This window comes from Numida meleagris, chromosome 12, assembly GCF_002078875.1.
Source record: "Numida meleagris isolate 19003 breed g44 Domestic line chromosome 12, NumMel1.0, whole genome shotgun sequence".
Taxonomy (NCBI): domain Eukaryota; kingdom Metazoa; phylum Chordata; class Aves; order Galliformes; family Numididae; genus Numida; species Numida meleagris.
In genome coordinates, this window is record NC_034420.1 from 15,314,183 (window position 1) to 15,341,730 (window position 27,548).

Consider the following 27,548-nt stretch of genomic DNA (forward strand, 5'->3'; position numbering starts at 1 on the left):
CTCCTGAGAAAGGAATCATAGAATCATAGAATCATAGAATGGCTTGGGTTGAAAAGGACCTCAAAGATCATCGAGTCTCAACCCCCCTGCCAAGTGCAGGGTCGCCAACCACTAGACAAGGCTGCCCAGAGCCACGTCCAGTCTGGCCTTGAATGCCTCCAGGGACCTGGAGGAAGGAGGAAGGGACCTGAAGGGCTGGGGCTGCTTCCACCAGTGAGAAAACAGCCCTGGCTGCCGGGAATGGGGCTGTGCAGCTGCCATCACATCAGAAAGCAGAGGGTTTGCTGCGTGCCAGGGTAAACGGGACACGGCACCAAAACAAACGGCTCAGGCTCATTTTTTCGTGAACAGTTTTGATGTCATCAAAGAGAAAAAAAAAAACATGTAAAACCAGAAAAATATCCACTTTTGACTTTGATAAACAGTCTGTTCCCACGGGCAGGGAGTTTGTGCTTCTGCCTGCTCCAACCGCGATGACGATGAGGGACACAGACAAGAAGTGCCCCTTTATAGGCTTAAATGAGCACGGCTCATACAGAGAATTTGCTTTTACTCATCTGGGAACGAGGCTTGTTCCACTGGCTCGTGCCTCCATACATCTCAGCCTCTATCCATCAGTCTCATCACATTGATCACTGCAGAAATAACGTTGGCACCACTGCCACATACAGGCTTTAACATCGTGCCCCACTCTTCCTAAAGTCACCTGGATGCTTTTCAACGCAAACCAATCTCTCCTGCTCCCCCGCACTCGGCGCAGCCCCACGGATCACAGCCAGGATCAGCAGCCGGGCGGCTTTGTGGCGGGGTCTCTGCGGGAACCCTCTTGCTTTTCAGGAGTTACACGATTTCCCTTCACGCTGTGAGAAATTAAGCCACTTTTACACTTTGCAGGGATCCTCGCTCCCTCTCCGCCTCACGAGCGCTGCTGCACGCCTGCTGCCAGCAGCCTCCCACGTGCATGCTCCAGTGCCAAGTGAGTTGGCACGCCCATCTCTCTGAGCCGGGGGTTTGCTCTCTCTGCCCCCTCCCCAGCACCATGCAGGCAGCTGGGGCTGGGCTGGAAACACCGATGTTGACCAGCTGCCTGCCCAGAGAGCCAGTCCTGGTACTCATACAGCACCGACAGCATTTGCACAGTGCAGCACTGAGAGCACAACACGGCCAACCACGGGAGAAGTGCCCTAAAAGGTCGTTTCCCTTTGCCCTTCCAAATTATATCCATTACGAGCAGCTTTCCCCATGGCAATAGTTTTCCCATTACTGCTCACTGACTGGAGCACAATGAGATGGGATGCTGGTGCTGGGCTGCAGGGACGAGATGCTCGAGGGCAGCCCTGCCTGCTCTGTGCAGGCCTCCAGCTCCTGTTTCTGCCCTGGTTTATGATGCCTGCAGCCCCATGCCTGGACATAGAGATGTCCCACATCCCATGTCCCACATTCCATGCCCCATGTTGCACGTCCCACATCTCATGCTGCTCGGAGCAATGGGCTCTAAGCAAGCACACTGCAGCAGCACCGGCTGCAGGCTTCCTGCCCAGCACTCGCTGTCACTTCGCCTGCGCTTCTTGGCAAGTCAGCAGCAACACGGATGACACTTGCCATGCACACGTCAACAGTGTCACACGCAATGACATGCAAGCAGAGGACGAGCTGGAAATGAGAAGCAGCCTGCGGTGCCAGATGACAGATCTCCGCAAAGTCGGGAGCTGGAGCTTGCTGCAGTATTTGCACAGCTCACGTTTCTGCTCCCAAAATACCACCTCCCAGCCAGATGTCAACACAGAGAAATGCTGCAAAGAAGCACAGCAAACAACACTGCTGTCCCTTCCCAGCTGCTGCTCTGCTTGGAACAAGGCTGTGCAGAGCCTGGGGCTCCGACCCTCCTGCACCACCAGCATTCAGGTTCTGCAACTTTTCATGACTTGCTGAGATCCTCAGCAAAGCACCCATCCTCCTTAGCCTTCCTTTCCCCATCAGTGGACTGAAAATAACAATATGCCTCAGCACTCCAAGGACAACTCTTCCAAATCTCAGCTGAGGATCTGAAAGTAAAGCCATGAAAGCACAGCTCTGCGAGTCTACAGATTTTAAAACGAGCTCACTGTAATCTAGGACAGGTTTGGGGATTCAGCAAAGTCTGTATTTAATGTAGACAGCAGTAATAACACTGAAACCATGCGTGCTCCCAGTGAGCTTCAGGACTCTCCTCCAAGGAGCTCCCAGCCCCATTAAATACCCTGGAGCAGCGTGCTCCCAGCAGAACTGAAACCCTCTGTCCCATAAGCCATGATCAGGGCAGTTTGCAGAGCACCTGGCCCTGGGCTGAGCAGCAGCAGGTTCAGCACAATGGCTTGGAGTCATAAGCTCTGAGCAGGGGGAGAAAAGTCACCCAGCAGCACTGAGCATTCCTGCAGAGCTGTGCCTCCTGACCTCCTTAATCCCTGTTACACAAGCTGCGGGTGGCACAGCCCTGCAGCAGGTACTTGAGGCGCGTTGCTCGCGCTGTGCCCGGCTTTGCAAAGAGCGCAGTGATGCAATCACAAAGCTTCACGTGGGGATTGATGCTAACAGCACTGCTGCCAAGCACGCCTGGAGTTTGGCTTCTCCCAGCGTTGCAAAGGGAAAAGGGTCTTCTGCTCACTGTGCACTGCAACTGACAGACCTGCTCTTTGCTTCTCATTACGTTATTAAGACCAAGTTAATGAAGACACGCAGACCTAATGGTGCCCCACATGCTTGCTCAGCAGCAGCATCTGAAAGATACCTGGAGCAGCAGTGCCAAGCACCTCCCAGATCTGGAGAACAGGTCCTGAGGATCTTGTAGTCAAAGGTTGTGCCCATCACTCATTATTGGTCCCATAGAAGTGAGCACTGATACGGAACACCTCTTACATACAGTTTCAACGGGTGAAACAGCACCCCTAAGAAGCAACCCACTCCCTCCCAGTATGCTAACACACATGGCAAAAAGCTTCTTGGTGTTCATAGAGTCACAGAATCATTTGATTTGGAAGGGACCCTTACAGGTCATCTGGTCCCACTCCCCTGCAACAAACAGGGACACCCACAGCTCAACCAGGTCCCACCACCCCTCTGGGCAACCTGTGCCAGTGCCTCACTGCCCTTACTGGGGCACCCAGCAGAGTTAAGATGCTTCATGGAGCACACGGACATGGCCTGGACACAGCAAGAGCCTGAGATGCAGAGGCTCCGTGATGTGCAGAAGATGCTGAGAGAAGAGAGCACGAAGCGTGACCCCGGGCTGGGGATGGGAAGTACCACGGGGCCCCATGACTCAGAGCTAGAGCCGCAGAGTGCACCAAAATGGGAAGGTGGGCAGGGGGTGCACGACAGCAAAGCAGGAAACAAAAACGAAAGCAGGAGCAGGAGATTATGCCTTTACTTAGCAAGGCAGCATTTAAAAGTATTTATATCAATCAAGAGCTTATTTAAACGAAGGGCTGAAAATTGGGATCAGCCAGAAAAGCACAACAAACCTGAGGCCATTAGTCTGCAAGTGGGTCTCAAGGGCACTTGAGGGAAAGGAGTAAGTGGACCCCAACACTCTTGAGGATCGCATCTATCCTGGGAGAAGATTACGTGCTAATAAAACACACTCAGCCAATTCCCATGGTTAATCATCTCTGTAAACGGAACGCTTCCGTTTGGCTGAAGGGAGAAGGCTTTTTTTCCCCTATATTCTCCCTTTTAATATACCAGATAGAAATAATAAATAACCCCGCGCAGTGCTTCCCTTCCGAAAATACTTTGCTTAATGACAATGATGGCTTCAGCCACTCATCTTCTCACTACCTACATTCCAGTCTAAATTAGTCCTGTCCAGTGTCCATAAATAAATCAGCTTAGGAAAGTCAGTGGAAAGATAATTCTGCCAGCAACCTTCAGAGGATGCTGATCCTGCTACGCTGCCAGCTCTGCTCGCGGGGGAATTCTCCTGCAGCACACTCCAACTTTAAAAAGGCATCCTACAATTTAAAGGGATGATTTTCATTTTCTGTTTATTAAAATAGTATCCAGAAGGCAGTCAGACCAGACGCCCAAGCTTCTTACCAACTTAAGCTAATGGATTGTATAAGCGCTATTGCTTCCGAATAGCAGGGCAGAGTGAAAGGTGTGAGAAGATGGGCCAGGGACAATGGTGAATGGGTGGCAGGACTGGGGGCTGCACCACAAACAGCACTCTGTGACCCTCCATGCGCCCGAGCCCTGATTTACTGATGGTTGTTATGCCAACTTATCCCACTTCTACTGCTCCTATGAAAGTCTGTAAAACCGTAAGCCAAAAACAACAGTCCCAAAGCTCAGTGCAAAGAAGAAAAAGGGAAAGCCAAGGAAATATTACAGCAGCCAGGCTCTACATGATCTGGTCTGATGCTGAAAGCAGCACACAGGCGGGGGGGGGTGGCTGGAAGAATGAACATCTCTGGGACATGGGTGCCAGTCCCAGCGGGTGGCTGAGGATGCTGCAGGCACTGCCAGGCTGCCCAGCAGCAGCACAGCGTGGGCAGCGCTCCCACCCGACTCCCACCCCAGGCAACTCAAGATTTGGCAACTGTCTTTGCAAACCCACAAACATGTAACAGAGAGGATCAAGATCAGCCCAGGGGTGCAAAGGTGGGGAATGCAAACCCTCAGCTGTGTTCCCCTCTGCTGTGAGGCCAGCCTGGTGCCAGCACCTTACCAAGCACCTTTCTAGCAAAAAAACCCTTCCGCAGGCAACAGACCACAGAGCCCTGCCCGGTACATCTACATGGCACTGAGCAGCCCCCTGTAACTGCACGGTTTGCCACTGCTGTTGCTGGGCTGCACGGCTGTGTGCCTTCAGTCCCAGCCCTGCGGTCCCCAGCTGATCGAAATCTGCACTGCAACTGAGGACTGCGGTATTTTTCCTTTTAGCCTCCCTCCTGCTTGGTATAAACCAATCCTTCAGTAAAGCACTTGTTCTAAACACCTGGGCACAGTTAAATGCATGGCTCAGCGCTGAAGCTCCTGCCTGGCTTCTTGCTGCTGTTTCAAGGGAACAAAGCAGCTGGATTTAGCCCCGGGAGGATGCACCAAGCTCCTGGAACAGCAGCTCTGTGCCCAGCAGTCCCCCCCCTTCACGACTGCACAAACACCAGTGGCTATTGCTCAGCACAGCCACAGTCCCTTTGTGCTGCCCGGGCTGCTCAGGAAGGGTTAACACCGCCTGCAGCATCAGCCTGCCCTCTGGTATGGCAGCCAGTGAGCGCGGCTGCGGGTGACGTAATGCCCGGCTGGCTGCGGGATGCGCATCGTGTCCTGCATCCCGTCCTGCACCATGTCCCGCATCCCATCCTGCATCCTGTCCTGCTGGGGGGGCAGCCAGGGACCCCACTGTGCCAGGCACCTCAGTGTTCCCAGCCAGGCAGGGGCCAGCCCCTGGTTTTCCCAGCTGAATTCCCAGCGCTCTCCGAGCAGAGGTTGCTGTAAATGAGCATTACCAGCTCTGAAAGCATTTGCAAGTTTACAGTGATTGCCACCGCGCAGCTCTGCGGGTTCACCCCCGCAGCCTCTCCTCTTGCAGCTGCCAGCACAGCGCATGTTCTGGCTGCAAAAATCCTTGTTTTGGCTCTGTGGCCGTGGCCATGTTCGGGCTGCTCAGGTTTGCAAATCCCCCTCTGAAATCCCCATTTAGTTACAAACGTCAGGGACACGGCTGGGTGGCCCCTCGGATGCAGGCTCACTGCATGCAGGTTCTATAACTTGCCCTGGAGTCTCCACACCACAATTAACAGTGACCACCAGGACAATGCTCCCTTTTGCCTGCAGCATCTCAAATCTCCTCTGGTAGCAGCCTGCGAGCAGAGTAGGTCCTTCCAGCCCTCTGGAGTCACGCTGCCCTCTAAGGAGAAAGCGACTCACTCCTCTTTGATGTGTTAAAAGAGGAAAACAAGTGAGCAGGAGGCACCAAACAGCCATCTTGTTAAGCCCAGACAGCTCTTCCAATTTCGTTTTGGAGCTGTTTATCACCTCATAAAAGCCCGATACCCAGCAGACAAGATGAAGACCAGAAAGCTGATGTTCCCGTCTCTCTCACGGTTATATTCCAAGCTAAATCTCCCTGAGATTCAGCTCAACAGATGAATTATTCAGGTCTCAGCTCTGATTCCAGCAACAGAGTGCAGCTGTTTTTCTGCTTGACCAGAGCGTGGCAGCGTCTGGATCGGGAGCAAAGTAACACAGCTCAGGGCTGCTACCAGACAAGGCAGGGAGACTTATATGTATGTTTGCTGGAGATAAAAAGACAAAAAATATTGCTTCTTCATGCCACTTCAGCCAAGATACTAACATTAAAGCATCTGGAATTAATTATCTCAGGCAGACAATGCTTCCACAATTATTTCGATAATACAAACAGCACAACTTTTATTTCTAGCCACCTACTGATGGGGAGCAGAGGAAGATGCCGTGAGTGACAGCAGCAGTCTTGCATCTGCTGTTCTGCAAGCAGGAGTTTCCCAGTCCCAAATCCCAAACCCACCCCACGTGACCACCAAGGGAGTGCAGCTGAAGCTCGGACCAAAGCTGGGGCACAGGGATGAGCGTCCCCATGGTTAGCACGGTGTGGGCACACAGGTCTCCTCTGTGCACAAACCCACTCAAGTGGAAGCAAGGCTTTGAGCAATCTGAATGGGCAGCAGCCAGACTCTGCAATGCACTCTGAATCACTGCTTTAACACTGAACCCTGGAACACAGGAGGATGGTTCCAGCACTGTGACACCAGAGGCAGCGGGTGGCCAGGAGGAAACTTCTGCCTTCCCACCACACTGCTGCGAAGCAACACGTGCCTCAGTGCGTCTCCAGATCTTCTTTGAATCCACTGCAAAAACTCCAGCCTACTACCAGCACTCCCTCAGCTCAGCCAGGTGCCAGGGGCACGGTCCTGCAGGCTTAGCTCAGCTCACACGAGTGCAGCTCTCACCTTGGTACCATGGGATTACCAACAGCAGCACCAGGCACAGAGCAGCTGATCCCATCGTCACCGCTGCTGGACCGTCCCAGCCCTCTCACCATTCTGAGGGGCACTTGAGAGCTTCTCATCTTATTCAGCAGGGATGCACAGTGCACTAATCCACAACGAGGGGATGTAATTACTGCAGCAGAGCTCAGACCGGCTTCTGGGTGGGAAAGGGATGAAGGAGAAGATGGAGACGGGAGGTGATGGAGTGAGATGCAGAGGCTACATGGAGCACCCTATGGGAGGTGGAAATCAGCCTGCTCCTTCCATACATCTGCTGCTGGGATATGCCAGCAAAAACCACAGACATCCACAGGGAGAATGAGCAAACGTTTTGAACAGAGGTCCAAGTGGCTCAGCACTAGGTAAGAACGTGCTGGATTAACACATTTCCCATAGCAAGCTAATAAAGGTGAGGACTCACTGAAAGCAGACTCAAGGATTTGTCAAGCAGGCTGTAAAGCAGAAATGATTAGAACTAACAGAGGAAGGCAATCATGCTCATTCCCCCTCCAAGCCCTGGATACGAAACCAGCACTGCGCCCCAGCCCCTGCTGATGCTCCTGTGCTTTTCTCCCATGGGGGTACCCCAAAACCTGATGTCTCCACTGGGGCTGCAGCTCCAGAGAGAGGAACCCGCTCACATAGACCTGATGGAGTCCTGAGCTCACACAATTTCACCACAAGCTGGAAGTGGGTGGGAAAAACAAACAAACAACAACAACAAAAAAAACCCAGGCATCTCATGTTAAAACAACAGCGCAGCTCCAAGAGATACACAGACTGCTGCAGAATCTTGCCTGCCCCTTCTGCAGCAAAGCCCGAGGGAAGCTGCCGATGAGTCAACAGGCAGCAGGCAGCCGGCTGCAGGAGGGAGGGAGGGAGGGAAGGATGGGAGGAAGGAGGGAAGGAAGCACAGCCCCGGCTGGGACGCAGTGTGCTGGCTCCACACTCCAACAGAACTGCGGGAGATGCTGGGGCACCTCCTGGCTTCAACACCTGGCAGCCCCACACCTGGCCCAGGGCTCCCACGGCAGCACCACGCAGCGCAGCCAGAGCTCGGCTCCACCTGCAGCTGTGCTCCTGGAAGAGATGGGACAGAGGGAACCGAAGGGGACGGTCACATCGCTGCCCAGACGGTGTGGCAGCCGTTCACCCCCGCCAGCCGACCCCCCACCACGGCTTGTGCCTTCCTGTTGCCACGGCACTTTCTGTTTTCTGTTTGAACAGGGCCACAGCAACGATGCAAGGAGAGATCTGCGACGCCAAGAATATCTGGGAACCCTGCCAGCAAGAAGCAGCCTTCCTGCTCGTCCTCCCGCTGTGTGCACATTCACAGGAAGCGGAGTATACAGCACATACTGATGGAGCTTAATGCGAGCTCCCAGAGCCGCCTCGAGGTCCTGCCCGCATCCCTGTCAGCTCGGGGAAGGGAGATGTTAAACGATTCAGTAAATAAGGAACTAAAGGCTTACAGGTGCACAGCACCAGGGAGAGGTGCCAGTGCTGCATGGAGTGATGCTCCCAGGGCTCTGGGACGAGCTGGGGTCAGGTTCTGTACCCACTGTGAGCAAAGGGCTCTGTGGCCCCATATAAGCAACCATGCAGAAAGCAAAGAGTATCTTGCTCTGGAGCTCATCGTGGCATAAATGTGGGAAGGGAGAGTTCATAAAATCATAGAACCACTGAGGTTCAAAAAGACCTCTAAGATCCCCGAGTTCAAACCCAGACCACCCCCACCACGCCCACTGACCATGTCCCCCATGCATCTCCATGGTTCTGGAACTCCAGGGATGGTGACTCCCCCACTCCCTGGGCAGCCTGTGCCAGAGCCTGACTGCTCAGAGAATGAATTTTTCCTAATACCCAACCTGAACCTCCTCTGGAGCAACTTGGGCTGCTCCAAAGCTTCTTGTTCCAAATTGGTAACTGAATGGTCCCCACACTCCACTGCTTCCAGGCCATCAGGATAACTGCATTCGATGCTGTTCCTTTACTTGCTTACCCTTAACCTCAAGCTGTGATGGTCCCACTCTGCATCCAGCACCCTGGAAATGACCACGCAAGGTTTCCCCCCATCTCTGAACCCATTCTGGGGGCTGCACAGCTCAGCCCTGCTACTGGGCAGCTCAGGGCACCTCCTGGCTACGGGACCCACAGGGATGGGAAGCACCACTGTTGGGAGAAACTAACTCCTCATTCTCCCTGCTCTCATTCACCTTCCAACAGCTTTTAGAGCCAAGCTTTGCCCTTCAGGCTGTGGGCAATTCCCAAGCAAGCTGCTGCATAAAATGAACCCTGCTTTTAAGCAGTGATGACTCAGAATTGTGGAGAGGAAGCACGTGATGTCCCGCACTGCCCAGCGGCCCTGCTGTGCAGGCAGCACCCGCGTGGCTGGTGGCATCCAGCCCTGGGCACCAGAGTGCAGTGACACGAGGCCAAAGGATGCTCTTCCTCTGTGGTTCACACCAGTCTGCAAAGGACCCCGTGTTAAGGTGGCTCTCGGCGAAGGCATTTCCAGGCAGCTGCTTTCTGAGGAAAGCATGCCTTAAGAGAAAGCATTTTCCTCCTGCTTCACCCACAGCTTTGACATTTTAGAGCTCCAGCAAAATAAAACGTTTCAAAATCTCATTTTCAGCTTTGGATTTGCACAACCTAGAGGCGAGGCGCGAGGAGGAAGAGCACGTTTCCGAGCGCCCAGGCAAGAGATTAAAAGAGCAGCAGCTGCATGCAATGCACCTTTCAGTGCATTTCTCCCCAGTTCTATGGGCAATGCTCCCTTACACCACTCTGAGACATGGTACAAAGCAAAATGCTGCCCCTGGCAGTGCTGCACCTGGGGCTGTGCTGGCTCTTGCCTGGAGGAGCAGTAGCCACTGGGCTCTGAGCTTCCAGCCTGCGAAAAGCTCAGTGCATCACCAGCCCACAGCGCTAACTGAAGTGGAATTTAGGGCACTGATGCCATCAGAGGGACAGAGTCCCCCATGCCATGTGTGCTGCCCTGTCAGAAAAGGGAAAGATGGGACAGAAAAGGCACCTGCACAGCCATGAGCTCATCTCCTCGCTGCAGTGCAGAGCGTGGAGCTGTCCCGTGGGCAGAGACTTGGACAGAGACAGAGCAAAGCGAGCAGCAGGCCTCGGTGATTTGGTTCTGGTCTGCAAAGAAACCCTACACGAAGCAGGAGGGAGCTGCCAGTGCTTGGGAGCCCCAGAAACAAGGGGAGAGGAGCAGACAGAGGTGTGATCTGCCTGCAGAGCTCACAGCACGCTGCCCGGGAGCAGACACAGCGCTGCCATGCAGATGCCGCTGGGGCCGGCTGCAGAAGGGCACCCCTGGCTGGGCACTGCCAAGCTATCACTGCTCAGCTGGAAATAGCCCCGGCGTGATCCTCAGCTGGGGAGCAGAGCACTCATGAGCGCAGGCTGCGGTTAGCTATCAAAGACAACTAAAAAAAGATACTCCACTCGCCTTTTTTTTGTTTTGTTTTTCCATTTTTTTTTTTCTCTTAAGGATTAAATCAACTCAACAGCCCCCTTTACAACTCCCCTTTTGATGTGTTCAGACTCATCAAAGTTTCGTTTCTTTCTCTGTTTTCCCTTGGGGAGAGCTGGGAGGGGTGGGGGACACACACAAAAGTTTGCATCAGACCCAGGGCTGGCAGCTGCAAGAGCAGCTGTGGACAAACGGAGCCTCGATGAGACCAGCACTGCCCCGAGCCCCTCGTGCTGAGCAGCACACGGCCCCAGCCCACCCCACAGCAGCACCATGCCCGAGCCATGGCTCCCCGTGCTCCCCCCATGGCATTCTCAGCCGCCACTGTGACGGGGCAGTGTCTCGCCCACGTTTCTTTTGTGCTTCAGCAGCTGTTTCAGTGTCTCCTTTAAACACAGTTCTCCATTTTAAAATAGCTAACAAGGCACCGATCTAGGCCAACACGAAGTCTCGCAGATGCCTGGCTAATGCTGGGCTCCTGTTTCCAGCCCTCCGATCTCTGCATCCCCATCACATTTTCAATACATAAGAACAACTCACAGAAGTTTTTAATTTAGGGGCCAGCTCCTGCACCTCCACACCATGACATACAGCTCCAGCACAGCCACAGAATGGGACTGGGTTGGAAGGGCCCTCACAGCCCCCAGCCCCACCCTGCATGGGCTGGCTGCCCCCAGGTCAGGCTGCCCAGCGCCCATCCACAGCCGTGGGCACCTGGCTGGGGCAGCACAGCTCTACACAGCAGTGCCCGTGCCTCACCACCACTGTGTAAAGGATGTCCTCCTAACATCCAATCTAAATCTCCTCTCTTTTAGTTTAAAGTCATCCCCACTTGTCTTATCACCATCTGTCCATGTAAAAAGTCACTCTCCCCCTACCTACAAGCACCCCTCAAGTTCTAAAGGCTGTAGTGAGGTCTCCCCAGAGCCTTCTCTTCTCCAGGCTAAACACTCTCAGCCTTTCCTCCATAGGAGAGGTGCTCCAGATCTCTGAGCATTGAATCATAGAACCACTAAGGTTGGGAAAGACCTCTAAGATCCCCAAGTCCAACCCCAACCCATCCCACCATGCCCACCGACCACGTCTCCAAGTGCCACATCTCCATGTTTCTGGAACACCTCCAGGGACGGTGACTCCACCTCTTCCAATGCCTGACCACTCTTCCCGAGAATAAACTATTCCTAATATCCAACCTATTAGCATGGCCCCCCTCTGCTTTTCCCAGCTCAGAACCCCCCAGCTGCGAGGACACGAGGCGCAGGGACGCCGCTTACCTGACCACAGGCTGAGGGATGGCCTCGGCGCTGGCCGGGACCTGCACGCCCTTCTCCCACTCCTGGCGCCAGGGGTCTGCCAGCACATAGTACTCCTCGGGGCTGAGCTGGAAGGAGTCGGGGATCTTCATGGCCGTTATCAGGTCCGTGCGGAATACCTGCACCGGGAAAACACCAACAGTGGGTAGAGGGCAGGAACTGGGGCACGGCCACGGGTGACAGTGTGGCAGATGAGCCACGCTGGCCTGACGCCACGATGGGCTGCGTTCTCCAGGGTGATCAGTGCTCACAGTGATGGGCTTTCTACCACTTTCACTGGGGCACGTGACACTCCCCTTTTTCTTGACACGAAGGGAGATGAGCAGCTTTTGCACACCCACGGGCATGCAAGCACAGCCTGTCTTGCTGGGTGACCCTGCCCCAGTTTTGGCAATGCCCACCAGCAGGTAACTCCAAATGTTACTGAGGTCAACAGAAGGCATTTGGGGGGATTTATATGGGAAAAGCTGACAGCAGACCCAACCCCATCTCCAGAACTGCTGCAGTGGACAGCATCAGCATCAGAGCATGCCCACAGCAAACCTGCTGTTCTGGCCACAGCTGGAGCCATGGCTATGGAAAGCCAGCCTGGCTGTTTGGGGTTGGGTGAGGAGTTTGGAGCTGGTGTGTTAACACGGGCTCCCAGCTGCCTGATGGGTTGGTGGAAACACAAAGGCATCGCTGAGCTGTAGCACCATTTCACATGCTCATTGTCTCCCTCGCACCCGAGGGCAAAGCTGAGTTTACAGTCTTGGAAAAAAATTGTTTGCTTAGTGAACAGGAAAATCTCTGGCTAAATGGTGATATAGATGCCTGTGTCCATGCCCACAGCCAAATGCGTGGAGGTTTCTCCTGACCCACTAAACCCGCTCAGAGACAGACACAAAGCCCTCCCTGTGACAACCCCCACTCCTGGGGAGGGAATGGGCTCGCTCCCATCTCACATTCAGCCCTGCAGAGCCTTCCCCCAATGCACTGTGATGAGAAAAGCATTCCAAAAAAACCCACTGCGGTAAATAAGGCTTTCCTTCCAGGGGACTGCCTGACAGCAACGACGAGAGCAATCCTGTCTCTTGCAGGGTAAAAATAAATCGTAAATGAAAATGGATGGTTTCTCCTCTCTACCATCTGCTATTAGCTGCAATGATGACAACGATGCCAGCAGCCAGACTGGGACACCACTGAGAGCTCCAAGCACTGCTCCTTCTGCAGAGCTGGGACGGACCAGGTGTTTCCTCCAGTGCTGCTTCACCTGTTTGCAGTGTCAGCCTCAGATCGAGGGTTGCTTTGTGAGAGCCATTGTAAATAGCACAGGACAGTTTTGGACTTCCAATACGATAATACTCTTCAGAGAGTGTTTTGGAAACTAAATCAGCTAAGATGCAGGAAACTGGACATTAACTAAGACCACTGAGGCCAGGATTTAGGTCAGTTTGTTTAATCCCCAGAGCCTCAGCTGATAACCCAATTAGAGTTAAATACAATAAATGACCTTTTCTATGTTGGGACCTCCTAGAACTGCGCTGGTTCCTCCTTCCTGCTGCATCTGCCTGGAGACATTGCTGCCCACATCCCTACAAAGCAGATCTGAGCTGCCCAGGCACAGCCCCGGTGCCTCCTTCAATGAACACAACCAGCAGCCTCCATATTGCAGTCAGACGGAACAGGGCTCCGTGTCAGAAAGATCAAATTCCTCTAAGCCTCTCAGCGCGACAAATTCCTTGCTACAAACACCACGGTAACGTTTCGCTATGCTGTCAGTGCAAGAAACTTTAAAAAAAAAAAAAAAAGATTAAGATCAATGCTAATTAAGCACGAGGAGCATGCAAGAAGTCATAATCCTCGCAGAGCCGCGTGTCCGTGTACCAGGCAGCGAGAAGGAAACAAGGTCAGCCCGCTGCAGCTCCTCTGCTCCATGGCAGCACACGGCCACGCTCCGGTCATGACACGGCGTGCACACCTCGCCGCCTGCACAGCCCACCCTACAGCTCCTTGCCCCTGCACAGCAAAGGCTCGCTGCTTCCAGCATTCGGTCTTCCCCAAATCCACCCCTTCTGGCTCTTCAGCTCGCATCGGCGTAGAAGCCGAGTTTTAATTTTGAGCCAAATGAGCACGATTGTATCTATTTCCCCAAAGATGATAAGGCGCATCGCGGGCTGGATGTGCAATCTTACCACTTCATTTATTTAGTCCTTCTTGGAAAACAGATAAGCTCGCACATCCAAAGGCAGCGAGCACGCCAGCACTTTATCACAACGATGCCTCTGTCTCTTCGTGAAGAACTGGAAATGCTCAAATTATTAACTATCAAAGCAGAACACTTTAGAAACGATAGAACGCCAGAGAAATTGTAAAGGAAAGCAGATCAGTTGTCTGGAAATCTCCCAACAGCTAATACGCTCAAATTGTAATCTAAATGTCTTTTTGTTTTGAATTGTCTGGGATTAGGGTTGGGAAAAGACTCAATTATTCTACTCAAACTCTTCTGAATTATTTATGAAAACTAAATAAAGGACAAATTGGGCACTGATGAACCGAGGACCTGGCGGTGAAGAGAAAGTTGTGTACCAGAAAACAAGCAATTTTCCCTCAATAGCACTGTTTACTGTTTCCTCCTTCCTGCAGGAACCCACAATTTGTCTCGGCAGCCTGGCTGCCACCTGCCCTGTGCCATGGCCATGCTGCAGGGACCAGTGGGCAGTCACCTTGGAGGTACCTGGGGCCAATGGCAGCACCAAGAGAGACTGAGCAGCCAACCGTCATAGACCACACGGAACCAGCAGTCAAAAATTAGAGATGTGAATTATTTCCCTTTGCTTTCACGGTACTACATGATTCCAATGGCCAACGGAGCTCTTACACCCAGAAACACCTGGTTGACACGACCATTGGGTTACAGTCCACCTGGTCAACACGACCATTGGGTTACAGGCCCCTGTATTTCTCATTATCTACGTCAAGTCCTGCCATACACATCCCATGCATGAGCCATATGGATCTTCGGGAGCACCAGGTACCTCTGGATGATACTCCTCTGAAGGACGTGAAGAAGAAGCCAGCATCTGCATCTGCCTCCTCCCAGGTACTCCCAAGAGCTGCCCGAGCAGCACGACAGCTTCTCCAGGAAAGAATCCCATAATGGAGACCTTCATCCATCCTCTGCCACATCCCTCAGCTTCACCGCTGGGTTCCAGCCGACCTGCAGGGCACCCACCCACGCTGCTGGCATGCAGGGCAGCCAGCGACTTCCCATAGGAAGATAGGGCTGTCAGGTCACTCGCTGCCCACTGGCCCCTTATCACCTGCCTCTGTCACCTCCTCATCCCCTCAACACACGATGTTGGCTTGGCAGCCCATCCCAGAGGTCCAGAAACATGAGAAGCCAATGCAACACAAGAGCCATCACGTTACCCAAGGATACATCCATCTTCGTTGTTATTTTTGTAGTTTGCTGTTGCAAAGCAAAAGCCATATTGATCTTCTCTCTCAGCTAAAACCAAACACGACATTCATGAGAAACAGCATAACTTCCGATTCTGACATCCGAATTTCTCACTTCACCTGGCTCCAGAGGGGTATTCCTGTGGCTGTGCCAGCAACCCAAATGTCCCCTCCTGTGACCTGGGGACGCAGCCATGGCTCGGCTCAATGCAGGGCTGTGCAGCTGCTCAGTTACTGCAATAGCATCCTCCTCCAGCTCTGCACTTCACATCTCTGCCCATCAGCCCCGCCTTCGCGCCTCTTCACACCCTCTCTGAGATCCCCGTATCAATTTCAAGGTTCTTTCACTCACCTACAAACCCCCTCAATACAGCGGCGTGCCGAGCTCGTCACTGCTCAGCTCCACTTAACACAAGGACTGTGCTTTTAGATGGAGAGCACAGCAGGGCCAAAGCTGCCACTTACCCCGCCAGCCCCACACACCGACCTGAGAACATCGGATTCACATCCTTTAGTAACTGCTTTCCACTCGTATGAGATCAGCTGCTGGGCGAGAGCCAAGAAGCTGAATCTGTTTTGGTCTTTAAATCTAAACTAAAGAAACACTCGTCTAGCGCTGCTTTTAATTAGCTCTGAGAAGTGCAGCGAGCCCAGGGACCGCGCCGGGTCCTGCACAGTGGTGGCAGCAGCCCTTGTCCAGGTTCTTGTTTGTGCACACTAGTGTTTGCATCCCCCAAAGGTTTTGCAAAAATGAACCTCTCCAAAGCGCTCCACGCTGCAGAGTGCAGCCCTCTCCGACGCCCAGCACCTGCAGCTGCATCCCCGTGGGCTCCGGAGCATTGCTGGGAGCGATGGGCATCATTTCTTCTGTGGTTGTGCAGTGATGGTTCCCAGCGTGAAGCGGTTCTGGAAGCCCAGACAAAAGGTTTTCTTTGGGTTCTGGTTCAACACCACTCCTCCATCACCACCCACTCCACAGGGGCGGCCCTGCAGGTCTCTCCTCGCTGGGCTCTCTCCTCCCTTCAGCGATGCGATGAGCCCTTCATTCTTTCAAGCAGAAAATTGTTTGTTGTAGCTCATGAGTCACAAGGATTTTGAGAGAAAGAAAAAAAAACAATGAGAACAATGGGAGCCCGGGGAATATCTTTTGGTTGGACAAACTGTCTTCGTATCAGCTGGAGCTGGCACCTCTGCGGGTCCAGCCCTTGGCCGCCCACCCGGCTCCCTCCCCATCTCATTTCCCAGGCATTCTGTCACACTCTTCCGGCCCTTTCCAAAAGGAGCCGAGCAGCAATGTGCAGTAGCAGGGCTAAGAAACGTGGCAGTGCCTGGTGCGTGTCTGTGAGCCGCGATATTATCTGCCTGTGGGGAGAAAAATACTTACTCTCCTGTTCGTTTGGGATCCAGGCCGCTATCTCTTAATCTATTCTTGTTTCCTCTTGAAACGCTGAATGTTAAAGATCCAACGAACAACAGAATTTAAAATAGGAACTAGAAGCATTTTTGTCCTGCCCTTCTCAGCATTCAAAAGACAATGGCATTAATCTGTTAGAACCATGCTGGCTCAGGAAAAGCGACAAAGGCACCGCAGTCCAACCTTTCAGCAGCGGCGTATTTTCTCTTAATCCAGCACAGCAGAAGTACGTCCAGCCCTGCCTGGCCATATGGCCTCTTACAAATGTCTGTCTTAAAGCACAGAGAGCCCAGGGACTAAATTCACAGCGCCCTGTAGCAGTATGTACCTACTGCAGAGGGAAAAAATATCAACACAGAGAGAACCGGTGCAATAACAATTGCTTGCCAGAAGGTAAACGATGTAAAAATGAGGATGTTTAAAAAGGGTTAAGTGCTTGTAAAGAGATGGAAAAAGATATCTTTCCCAACACGGAAGTAATATCTAAAGGAAGAAAGCAGAAAATAATGTAAATTGTATAAATCCACAGTTTCCCCCTCATCCCGAAGACGGCGTGCAGCTGCGGTCCTGCAATCCCCAGCAGGATGGGTCGGAGCGAGAGGGGCAGCGCAGACGCTGGGTGAGATGAGCAGCAGCTGCACGGGGAGAGCTGGGAATGCAGCGCTGTGCCAGGCAGCAGGGCGACCCGGAGCAGCAGGTACTTCTGCCCCCACAAAGCATTCCAGCAGTGCAGCTCGTGGCAGCGCTCTGGATCCCGAATAGTTCAGAAGCTAATGACTAACATCCTGGCTAACGCAGTGACTCAGATGTAGCATCCAAGAGAGTCCCCAGGCCGCTGACGGCTGGGAGCTGCAGGATGTAACCAGCGAGCATCATTACACACTTGCCTTGTTCTTATATCCTCTGCTTAGACACTGACAACTGTTCCCTGTCAGAAACAGGATAGAGGGCTGATGACTGCCATCAAACCCAGCGAGGCTTATGCTCACATCCCCGCCAGCCCTATAGCTGGGAGCAGGATTGCACTAACGCGCCGGCACCAGAAGCAAAAATCCATACTTCAGGCACATCTCATCCCTGCTACAGATTCAGCATCAAGGACCGGGAGGAGCTGAGCGCACATCCTGCACCCTGCTCCCACCGGCAGCATCCCTGCACCCCACATCGCTGCTTGGGGCAGCAGCACTTGGGGTTGCAGGAACCCCTGCTCCCTCCAGGCCAAGTCCAGGGATGAATGAGCCCTAATGAGATAAATGCAATCAGGAGATGAACGCAATCAGGCGCTGTGGATGCAAGGAGCTGCCTGACTCCATCCTCAGCCCCGAGGCCGCCCTGCCAGCAGCATGGTGGGCACGGGGACGGCTGCCACCTTTGTGAGCTTTCACGGAGCCCAGCGTCTGGGACACGTCGGGAGAGAGCCCAGGCAGAGCCCTGTGACACACACAGATAAATATAATCGCCCTCCCTGGCAATGGCCCCCATCGCGGATGTTTACAAACAGCTCGGTACTTTTCCATGTTAAGAAGCTTGTTTTTCCAGATGCCTCGTATCGGGTGGTTTTTAATGTGCCTAGTTAATCCCTTCTCACAGAGTCTTTCATAATAAACATCACCCCCTGACCCAGCTAATAACTATGTAACACTAATGCTTCTGATTTTTTTTTTATCTCCTGCACACGTTGCCAGGGGAATGCAGATGGCAGCTCGGCCTCCAGCCCTCTTGCAGGGAAACGGGGACACAACTTCGGGAGGGACAGCAGAGGTTTGGGGGCGGTCCCCAGGCTGTCCCCCAACACCACTGCCCCTGCACACCAAGCTGTGCCTGACCTGCCCACGCTGGGGAGCTGGCAGTGCGCAGAGTGCTGCTTGGCTCCTTGCAAAGCCACGAGCCACGTGCAAACCTGAGCCTGGGCTGGTGTTTGAAAGGGCAGAACCACCCCAAAACAATGGAGGCAGGCTGCCTGGCAGGGTGTGATGTCCAGCAGGTTCACTGTGCTTTCCTGGTTACCTTCTCCGTCCTCAGTATGATGATAAGGCACCTGGCTATTTCATGTGCAGCAGGCTTGACGGCGGCGTGTTGGGGGTTTTGCTCTTCTCCACATTTGCCATTTGAGGGCACGATGCCCACCCAGCTCTGTGCCCGAAATCTCCCTGCACGAGGCCCTGTAGCACTCCCCACAGACAGAGGCAGGCACTGCTGCAGCTCAGCGCCAGGCGCAGCGTGCCAGGGTGCCACGGCCACAGGAGACAGGGCAGCTGGGGACGGTTTGGAAGATGCTGTTGCAGGGGAAATCCACAAACCAACGCTCATTGAGGAGACCTCCACACCACTGCTGTGTGCCCTCGGCTTCCACCCGGAGCTGAACCCAACCGGCATCGCACCCAGCAGCCACGGGGAAGACACAAGATGGGGGGACTCCAGCTGAGATCTGGACCGCTCACATCTGCTCAGGTTCCCACTGAACTTTTATAGTCGGTTTGTCAGCTTGAGCGTCCTGGCTGAACTCCAGCATGAGGCACTGCACACAGCCTTCCTGAGGTCCCCTGCGGTTCCGATTCCGATGTGATGCTGTGGCTCACTCTGCCCCAGCTGTTACATGAACCCAGAACAGTTCTTCAGAGTTGCACCGCCGAGCTTTGCTCTGCTTTACTTGCTCCAGAGCTGTGTGTTCTGGAACGTGCACTGAACCTGGTCCTGGTCCTCACAGGCCCCGATGTCCCGCTGGGTGCCCCGGACACAGCCCAGTGATGTCCCCAGGGTGCGCACCCAGCTCGCCCTGCATCCTCACGGTGTCATTTCATGGAGGTGATGGTGTCCCAGCAGGAGGAGATGCCCCAAACGCAGCCCCTGTACCTGGGGCTCAGCTCACAGAACGCCCATCACTCATTTCAAGAGACACACAGATAACCACAAAACGACATTCCTGGCGCTGGCACACACCTTCCCAGCAGCGCTGCCAGCACGCCGTGACACCTGTATCTGGGCTCTTTGTTCACTGGAGAGTTCCCAAGTACTTCAGCAGTCACAGCAGCTCCTCAACCCTTAAGGCACAAGCATCCTGAGCTTTTTAAGCCTCTGTCCACTGCCAACACATTAGATACATCAATGTAGATTTGTCACAGCGATAAGGACTAAGCGCAGCTGTAACTCAGGCAGTGACCACAGGAAAACCTCAAAATCTCTGCTCAGCTCAGCGCAAAGGGGGGGAATGTTACAAAGGTCTGCGCTCACCGGGCCACAGCCCCAGGAGCCGCGCAGAGCAGCAGCTCGAGTTGGGATTTACAGCCCTCATTCAGGGAGGCTGCAGCCCTGCCAGCTCCACCCACCTCCAGCTAAACTTAGCTCTGTTTGGACACCGGTCCGGATGGCAACGTGTGAGCAGTGTCACTCTGGCTTTGCTCACGCTGCTCTGGAAATGAAGATGACCGCTGCTAAACAGAGCAGTTGCTACAACAACAGCTCACGCTCAGTGTAGCTTCCACATCTATGGGAAATATGGGAGCTGAGAGCCACGCAGGGGCAGCAGGGCACAGCCAAAGGGCAGCACGAGGGCACCGAGCCTGGGACGTCAGCACAGGGCCACCTCCAAATCCCATCTGCATGAAGAGGACCCCCCCCCCCCACCAAGAACCAGGAGCGCGGGTCCTGGGCAACGCCTCGCACCGCATACCTCAGAGGGCTTCTTCTCCTTCTGCCGGGACCAGCTGGATTTGGTGTTTGGGATTTTGGAGCATCTGGACGCGGACGTGGTGTGACCTGCAAGGAGGCAGAAGAGACGTTACAAACCAAGTTCTGCCCCTGTCCGTGCCACTGCCGCCCCTACAGCTTCAACCCAACCCCAGGTCAATGCTAAGAGGTGACAAACTCCCAGCACAGCGTTACCGTTGTGCACATCTCAGGGTGCTTCACCAGAACAGATGAACATCGCTTTCCTGATGCTACAGATGATGAAACAGAGCCCCTTAAACTTAAGAAAACTGCTCTCAAGGGCAGACATCAGAACTGCCAACAGCCACACGAACAAACGGCTTCCACGAGGAAGTCAGCCAGGGCTTAACACTCCTGAACTCAGGGATCTCCTGGAATCACCACTTAGGGAGGTGACACTGAACTGTTCCAGCACGGATGCTCCAAGTGAAGGCCCTGAGCCACTCGAGGACTTCAGACTCTGGCAAAAAATATTGACCACAAGTGTAGAACTCCCTCACCAACAGCAGGACCTGTAACTTCCATCCGGCGTGCAGCTCAGCAGCCCCCTCTGCACACAACAGTACACACATTGGTAGTAGGAGAGTATTTGCTGTGGGATTTGGGATTGCTTTACTCTGGGATTATTATGAATGGACTCTCATTGTCCTGACTCGCACAGCATTACCACTGCCACTACCACCTCCACAAGGCAACGGCTGCCGAAGCCTGAAATGCAACGGGAGCACTGTTATTAATTCTTATTTCCAGCTCATCTGTGTTATCCTCACTCTTACTGACAGCATCAAGAAAAAAGCTGTTTGCATTTGGTGATAATAAACGATAAACTAATTACTGGTTGCATCTTTCGTACAACTGGATCCCTCCAGATGCATAAAAATATTTTGGGAGCACACCAAATTGGCTGTCAATGGGTCTACTGAGCACTGCTTTTACCACTGGAGGGCTGAACCACACCGTGCCTATAAGCCAACGCCAAACCAATGCCATGTGGCACTGCAATTACACGGGCTTAGATCACCACCACTGCCACGTCTGCCGGGCAAAGGCACAGGAAAGAGGTCATCCTCCTGTTTACAGTTATCCTGCAGGAGAGCATTTGTCAACAGCTTCGGTACCACCTGCAGCACAAGTATCAAAGTCCAGCAGAGATAAGGGCACGATGTGTTGTGCCATGATTAAAGATGCCTTAACCCCGAATGTGGTTTGGTAAGCTGCTGCCTATCTGGGGATGAGGAGTCGGGAAATTCAAAGCGTGGCCCCTACACAGACCCCATGGCAGAGGTTTCAAGCTGTGCACAGGGAGCTCCTGTCCCACACAGCAATCCGTTTGGCTACAGCTGTGGGAAGTGCAGCCCACCCCTGCAGCATCCCTTCCATCACCCCGTCATCTCCCCATCACTCCGTTAGGAACGGGCCCGGAGTGGAGGGTGTTTATCTTTGTTCCCAGCAGCTCCTGCAGGCAGATCCCATCAGGTGTGGAGAACAAGTTCCCAGCACGGCCTGGATGGCACATCCACTGGGACATTCATAAGGGACCAAGAGCAACTCGCAGGGAGCGACAGCGAGCAGCCGGGACTGCACCGGGCCCGGGGGCACTGCACAGCGCAGCACTGCGGTGCTGCTGCAGCGGGCAAAGCCCTGCGCTAAGTGGGAGAGGAAAGCACTCTATTTATAGCCAAAATTCAGCACATTTGCACATGTTTATTGTTGAGCACATGCTTCTGCACTCTGCCGAATGAGGATGAAGTGAGGTATGTGCTTGAAAGCGAGCGTGGGCTTGCAAGCTTTGCTGGCTTGAGCCCTGTCCCTTTTCCCACATCCCTCCTCAGCACACAGGAAGGGAACAGGATGGCTTTGGCTTCACCCTGACCCCAGCAGAAGTCTCCCTGTCCCCCAGCACAGCTCAGCCAGGGGCTGATGGGGCTCAGGGCGCAGCACAGCACCTCACTCAGCTCCCTGCACAAGTGGGGGACTTCCAGCAGAACAAGGAGCCCACAGCCCGACATCTGCATTGCTATTGGCTTCTGTCATACATCAGTGCTGCATTTCTGACAAACCCAACCCCATGTACGATTCATTGTGAAGCAAATCTCCAGCGAATGCAGCAAACACAGCTTCCTCAGCTCTTTACAAAGTAATTATTCCAACGCTTTCCCCGCTGGAGGTGAACCACTTCAGTTATCTCGCCCAAAGTCTTAAATTAAAGGTCTTACTGTCAGTGGTGTCTGAGTTATCACTGCTGATCGAGTACTTCCGTCGTTTTTCTTCCATCTGCAACAAGAACAAACAGCACGTTACAGTCCATGCCCAGACCCCCGCTCTGCACCCCCGCCTGCCCCGGTGCTGCCCCCCAGCAGGGCACCCAGGGCTCCAAAAAGGACATGAAAAATCCCCACTGGGCTTTCATTTGTCAGCACATGGCGGTGCTTCTCCCCCAGCTCTCCCTGCTCCCAGGCGGTTCAGCCAACACACGCTGCCTGCTCGGTGTGGCTCTGTGCAGCACACACAGCCCCGGGGCCCCGTGCAGCTCCACGCCATGCAATGCCCCGTGAGGCTGCAGGGCTGGGGCCAGAGGCTGCACCCAGAACTACGGGGCTGTGGGAAGTGCACAGCTACAGGAATGGAAACTCTGTGCATTCTTCATATGTCTGCAGGGGAAGTCCACGCAGCACTGAGTTCAAGAGGACCCCTGTGTGCAACGAGCCCGGGGTTTTACCCTCTGAGTCATCTTCCCACTCGGGCTGCGCTCACTTCTTTGAAGAGCTGCGATGTATCCGCAGCCTGAAGCACGCTTCCCGCAGCCCGGACCTCCTCCAGCACTGCTGGGCAGTCCCCAGCTGCTGCCACCACACCGTCACCTCCTGGAGGTGATGAACGCAGGGCACCAAGAGCAGGGCAGGAGGAGGGCTGCAGGCTGCTGGGGGGCTCAGAACAAGGCAGGAGTGCCCGAGAGCAGCGCTCCCTCCACCAAGGAACTGAGCAGGCAGAGCTGAAGGGGAAGCACCTGTGCTAGCAGGTGCTTGGAAAAAAAAAAGGAAAAAAAAAAAAAAAGAAAAGAAAAGAAAAAGAAAGCAGAGGTTTTAACTTGGTTTCTCAGGGTTCAGCAGGTGGCGATCAGTGCGGCCCCAACTCCAGGGCTCTGATGGAGCACTGCGCATGGACCACGCTGCTGAGAGCCACCAGCACCTGCAGGAAGCGGCACCAATCCCACGGACACCTCCCCGGTGCCTTCTGTAAGACCATGGGGCACTGACACACCGTGCTCCGGGGGAAGGACACAAGTGTTCTGTGAGGTTCGGTGGCAGCAGGGACCGGCAGCTCACTGTGCACGGACCGGAGGAGTTCTGCTGGAGCACAGCTCCCCAACAACGAGTTCCTCCCAGTGTCTGTACCTGACAATCTGTGCACTGCATTTTATCACACCGTGAGAAGGGATAAGACCACAAAGCACCATCAACGTTTGAACTATCGGCGCTGTCCCGTCAAAACGCGATTAAAAACGTTCCTTGAGAATATGGCAACGCCAATACATTCCTCCAGTGGTTCCCAGGGAAGCAGCTGTTATTAAACCAGCTGTGCTCCAAGCAGCCGTTAGGTTTTGCATGGGGAAGAAGATATCGAAGGCAGATTTACCTGCAGTTTGCTTTCTTTCAGAGGAAATCCTACATGAGCGCTTGGCTCCCACCGGCTGGCTCTTGGAGCACAGTGGCAGAGCTGTGCTTACTGATCCACAGAGCTGCCTGTCACTGACACCCCATAAACCAATGCCAATAGGGAAAAGAACCACCTGAGCTGGAGCACAGGAATGCTACTGGGGCCCAGAGACATTTCCAGTCCTCCCATCTTTGGCTTTACAGCAAGACAGCACCACTGGCATCACTGTCCTGCCAAGAGGATGCATCCTCAGTGCCCAGCACAGGGGTCAGGCCCAGGGCTGCTCGTGGCTATGGAGCATTTGTGGGATGAGTTTGTACTCACACGCAGAAGTGGTTCACCACTGCAGGTAAACTGTGGCTCTACTTCAACAAACTATTTTTGTCCCAGTGTGACAGGAACCAAGAGAGCATCCCCTGAACGAAACTGTATTTCAATTGCTCTGAATGAAAGCCCTGACTGAGCAAAGCATTGGCCTCCCTGTACACAGCAGCACCAAAAAGCAGCCCCTGCCTGGGCAAGGGACGGCACACAGCGGCACAAACCACCTGCAGGAAGGGAAACACGGGCTGAAACACAAGGCTCAGGGAGATCTTTCAGAAAATAACTTCCAGGATGCCGTTTCCTGAAGGACTCATCTTCCAGAGCCCACCAAACAGCAGTAAACTGCGCGGTACTTAACAGAGGAATTTACTGGAGAAAAAGGGTAATTGGGCAATTTCCCCATCTGGAGCTCAGGGCTATAAAGTCTGATGGTGGCTGGGCACCCTGCTGGCATCCCTCATCCCTGCTGCCCACATCCCCGCTCCCAGCATCCCCATTCCTTGCATCCCTGCCCTCGGACCCCCGGAGCACTCTGCCCGTTCCCCCCCCCCAGCCTCCAGCTCTGGGCTCAGCTCAGCCGGTGTGTTCCAGAGCCATCCAAAGCCTCCACAAAACACAGTGCGTGCTCCAAAATTAATCCTCCATTTACATTAGGAGCTAATTTCACCTTTAACTGACCCGTTCCCCACATGGCATCATTATTAAAGTCATAAACAAATACCAAAAAAATTTGTAATACTTTGAGAAGGTCGCTCTTAGGTCAAACTTGGCCCAAAATCTGGCTTTTACAGAGCCAGAAACCAGGAGAAAGGTTTCTATGTATGCTTGCTTAAAAGATTCAAATAGAAACAGATGTGGGTTTCTTTTTATAAACAAATGAACATCCCCCTGAAGTGTCTGCAACTCGACTGGACTGCGCCAGTGCCTGGAAACCTGAAAACCGGACTGATTGCGAACTAACACATGTGCAGCGTCGCCTTTGTTCCAGCTGAAAAAGGCAAATAAATGCAAAACCGAGGAACGCGCTGGCCGGCCATCAGCCTAAACAAATTTAAATCTGCAGGACCTGGGGCGAATCGGCCGCGGGACGGGCAGCAGAGTGGGGGTGGGCGGCGGATGGGGATGCTGCCTTACCCCGTGCCGCTGCCTTGAGCATCCCTGCCGTGCTGCCGGAGGAAGCCGCGCTACGAAGCATCCCCAACGCCGCTATGGGACGAGGGCGAGTCCTGGGGGATGCGGTTTTGTCCGGCCCACGTGAAGAAGCGGAGGAGCAGAGAAGCGAAGGCAGACGCAGAAGCACCTGCCCAAACCCTGAGCTCCTGTCCCGCCGGTCCCCAGGTCCCGTGCGGCCAAGAAAGGGCTCGGGCCAGCTCCTCAACCTCTGCCAGCCCCCGTGCTCAGGGGAAGCGCGGAGGTTTCCCAGCTGCCTGCGAGCTCCTCGCTCCGTGCAGCACACGTGCGTTCGGGAATTCCCGGCGGCACCGCGTGCAGCGGCCCTTCGGCTCACCGAGGGAACGGTTCTGAACTGGGGCAGGGGAGGTTCACGCGGGTTTGCCGCTTCTACAGGGAACACGGCACAGAAATCCACGCGAGCGGCAGGAATAGCAGAGCTCGGCCGCCGGCTCGTGGCAGCGCTCCGGGATGCGCCGCGCTCCCCGCACCGCGACCTCCGCTCGGTGACAGTTGAGCAACAGCGGCCGAGATACGCGCTGTGTTTGTGAGCTGCAATGAGACTGCAGAAAACCACTTCCCTGTTTGTTCCTCCGGCACAGAAATAGGAACACAAACAGAAAATAGTGCCCCCAGCGGCACGCGCACCCGCCCGGCCCCGGACCGCCGCGTCCCGGCGCATCCCGGTGCGTCCCGGCGTGTCCCGGAGCGGGGGGGGGGGACGGGGGGCACGGAGCCGTGGGGCGGCCCTCGGCTCTCCCCAACCCCCCCCACCCCGCGTTAACCATTTCCCGGCTCTGTCTAGGAAAGCTGCGCGTTGTTAGAAAGCTGCGCACGGAGCGGGGTGGGGGGGGCGGTGGGAAGCTCCCAGCCCCGCTCCGCTGTCCTGGCGGCGCTGCCTTTTCCCATCACCGAGCGGGGAGCTCCGGGCGGCCCCGCTTCCCCGACGGCAAGACCAACTGCCCGAGCGGGGATGCACCCGCGGGCAGCACGTGCGGGCACGCAGCCCAGCGCCTGGGGGCGGGGGGAGCAGCGCTGCTCTGTCCCGAACCCTCCAGGGAACGCGGCCCAGCCCCGGGCAGCCCGAAGCCGGCAGCGACGGGTGCTGGGGGGGGCTGGATGGCTGCGGGTTAGGACTCCCGGCACAGCCCCGTGCCCAGGTGGAGCCGCCCCTCGCTCCAGCTGCACTGCTGTCTCGGTTCCTGGGGGCACCATTTAATCTCATTTAAATTTAAAACAAAACAAGCCCTCGTTTACTTCCTGTGCTTTGCCTTTTTTTTTTTTTTTTGCCCCAAATCTAGCAGGGGATTTTCATTTTTTTCTAACTTTATTACTCACATTTCTAACTTTCCTTTTCCTGACTCGTTACCCTCTCATTAGCCGTTCTGCCTGCAGCATGCCCCGGCACAGCACGGACATTCAGCCGGGCCATCCCGGGGCCATCCCCATCCCGCACCTCGGGAGCACCGCACGGGGCTGAGCCGCACAGGAGCTCCACGCACCCAACCCCGCGAGCAGTGCCCCGTGCCGGCCCTGTGCCCGCCTCGGTGCGGGGTCACCTGCCCGACTTTCCGAACTCGGTGCCCAAACCCTATCAGCAGCCACATGAATTTCACCTCCCCGCTTAGAAATCTCGCACATCCCCTTCCCACCCTGTGCTCCAAGCTTTCATTTTTAGAGATCAGCCTCAATTTTCCTAAGGAAAACAAACGTAACCTTTGATGTAACCTTTCTGCGAGCTATTTTTGCTCCTATCTCGAGCTTATTTTAACCTCGGTAGCCAATAAACGCTTAAAGGTCAAATCCCATTCCTACGATCTCCTCACACCCCCGGGGGGAAGCCGGAGCTCGTTGATTTTACCCAAGCAATGCCTCCCTCCCCCCCCCATCCCGACCGTCCCAGCGCCCCTAACTCAGCACCGCTCACTGCGGTGCGGGGGGGGCCGAGCTGAGAGCTTTCCCTCCGGATGCCTTCAGCCCCTTCCCCACTCCGCAAGCGCTCGGGGTTTACCGGGTACGAGGGT

General features: G+C 54.5%; 1 protein-coding gene and 1 long non-coding RNA gene across 2 annotated transcripts in view; one reads left to right on the plus strand and one right to left on the minus strand.

The window, feature by feature from the left end:
• Positions 1 to 22,647, minus strand: part of JADE2 (jade family PHD finger 2) — a gene marked incomplete at its 5' end in the record, with an annotated part of 51,826 nt that extends 29,179 nt beyond the window's left edge. The window contains 3 exon segments of the mRNA XM_021410125.1: positions 11,772 to 11,929; positions 20,336 to 20,421; positions 22,590 to 22,647. Coding sequence (XP_021265800.1) covers positions 11,772 to 11,929; positions 20,336 to 20,421; positions 22,590 to 22,647 — 302 coding nt within the window.
• On the plus strand, positions 126 to 9,635 carry LOC110405138. The gene is made up of 2 exons (XR_002442696.1): positions 126 to 8,404; positions 9,234 to 9,635. It is a non-coding gene; the product is annotated as an uncharacterized LOC110405138 (long non-coding RNA).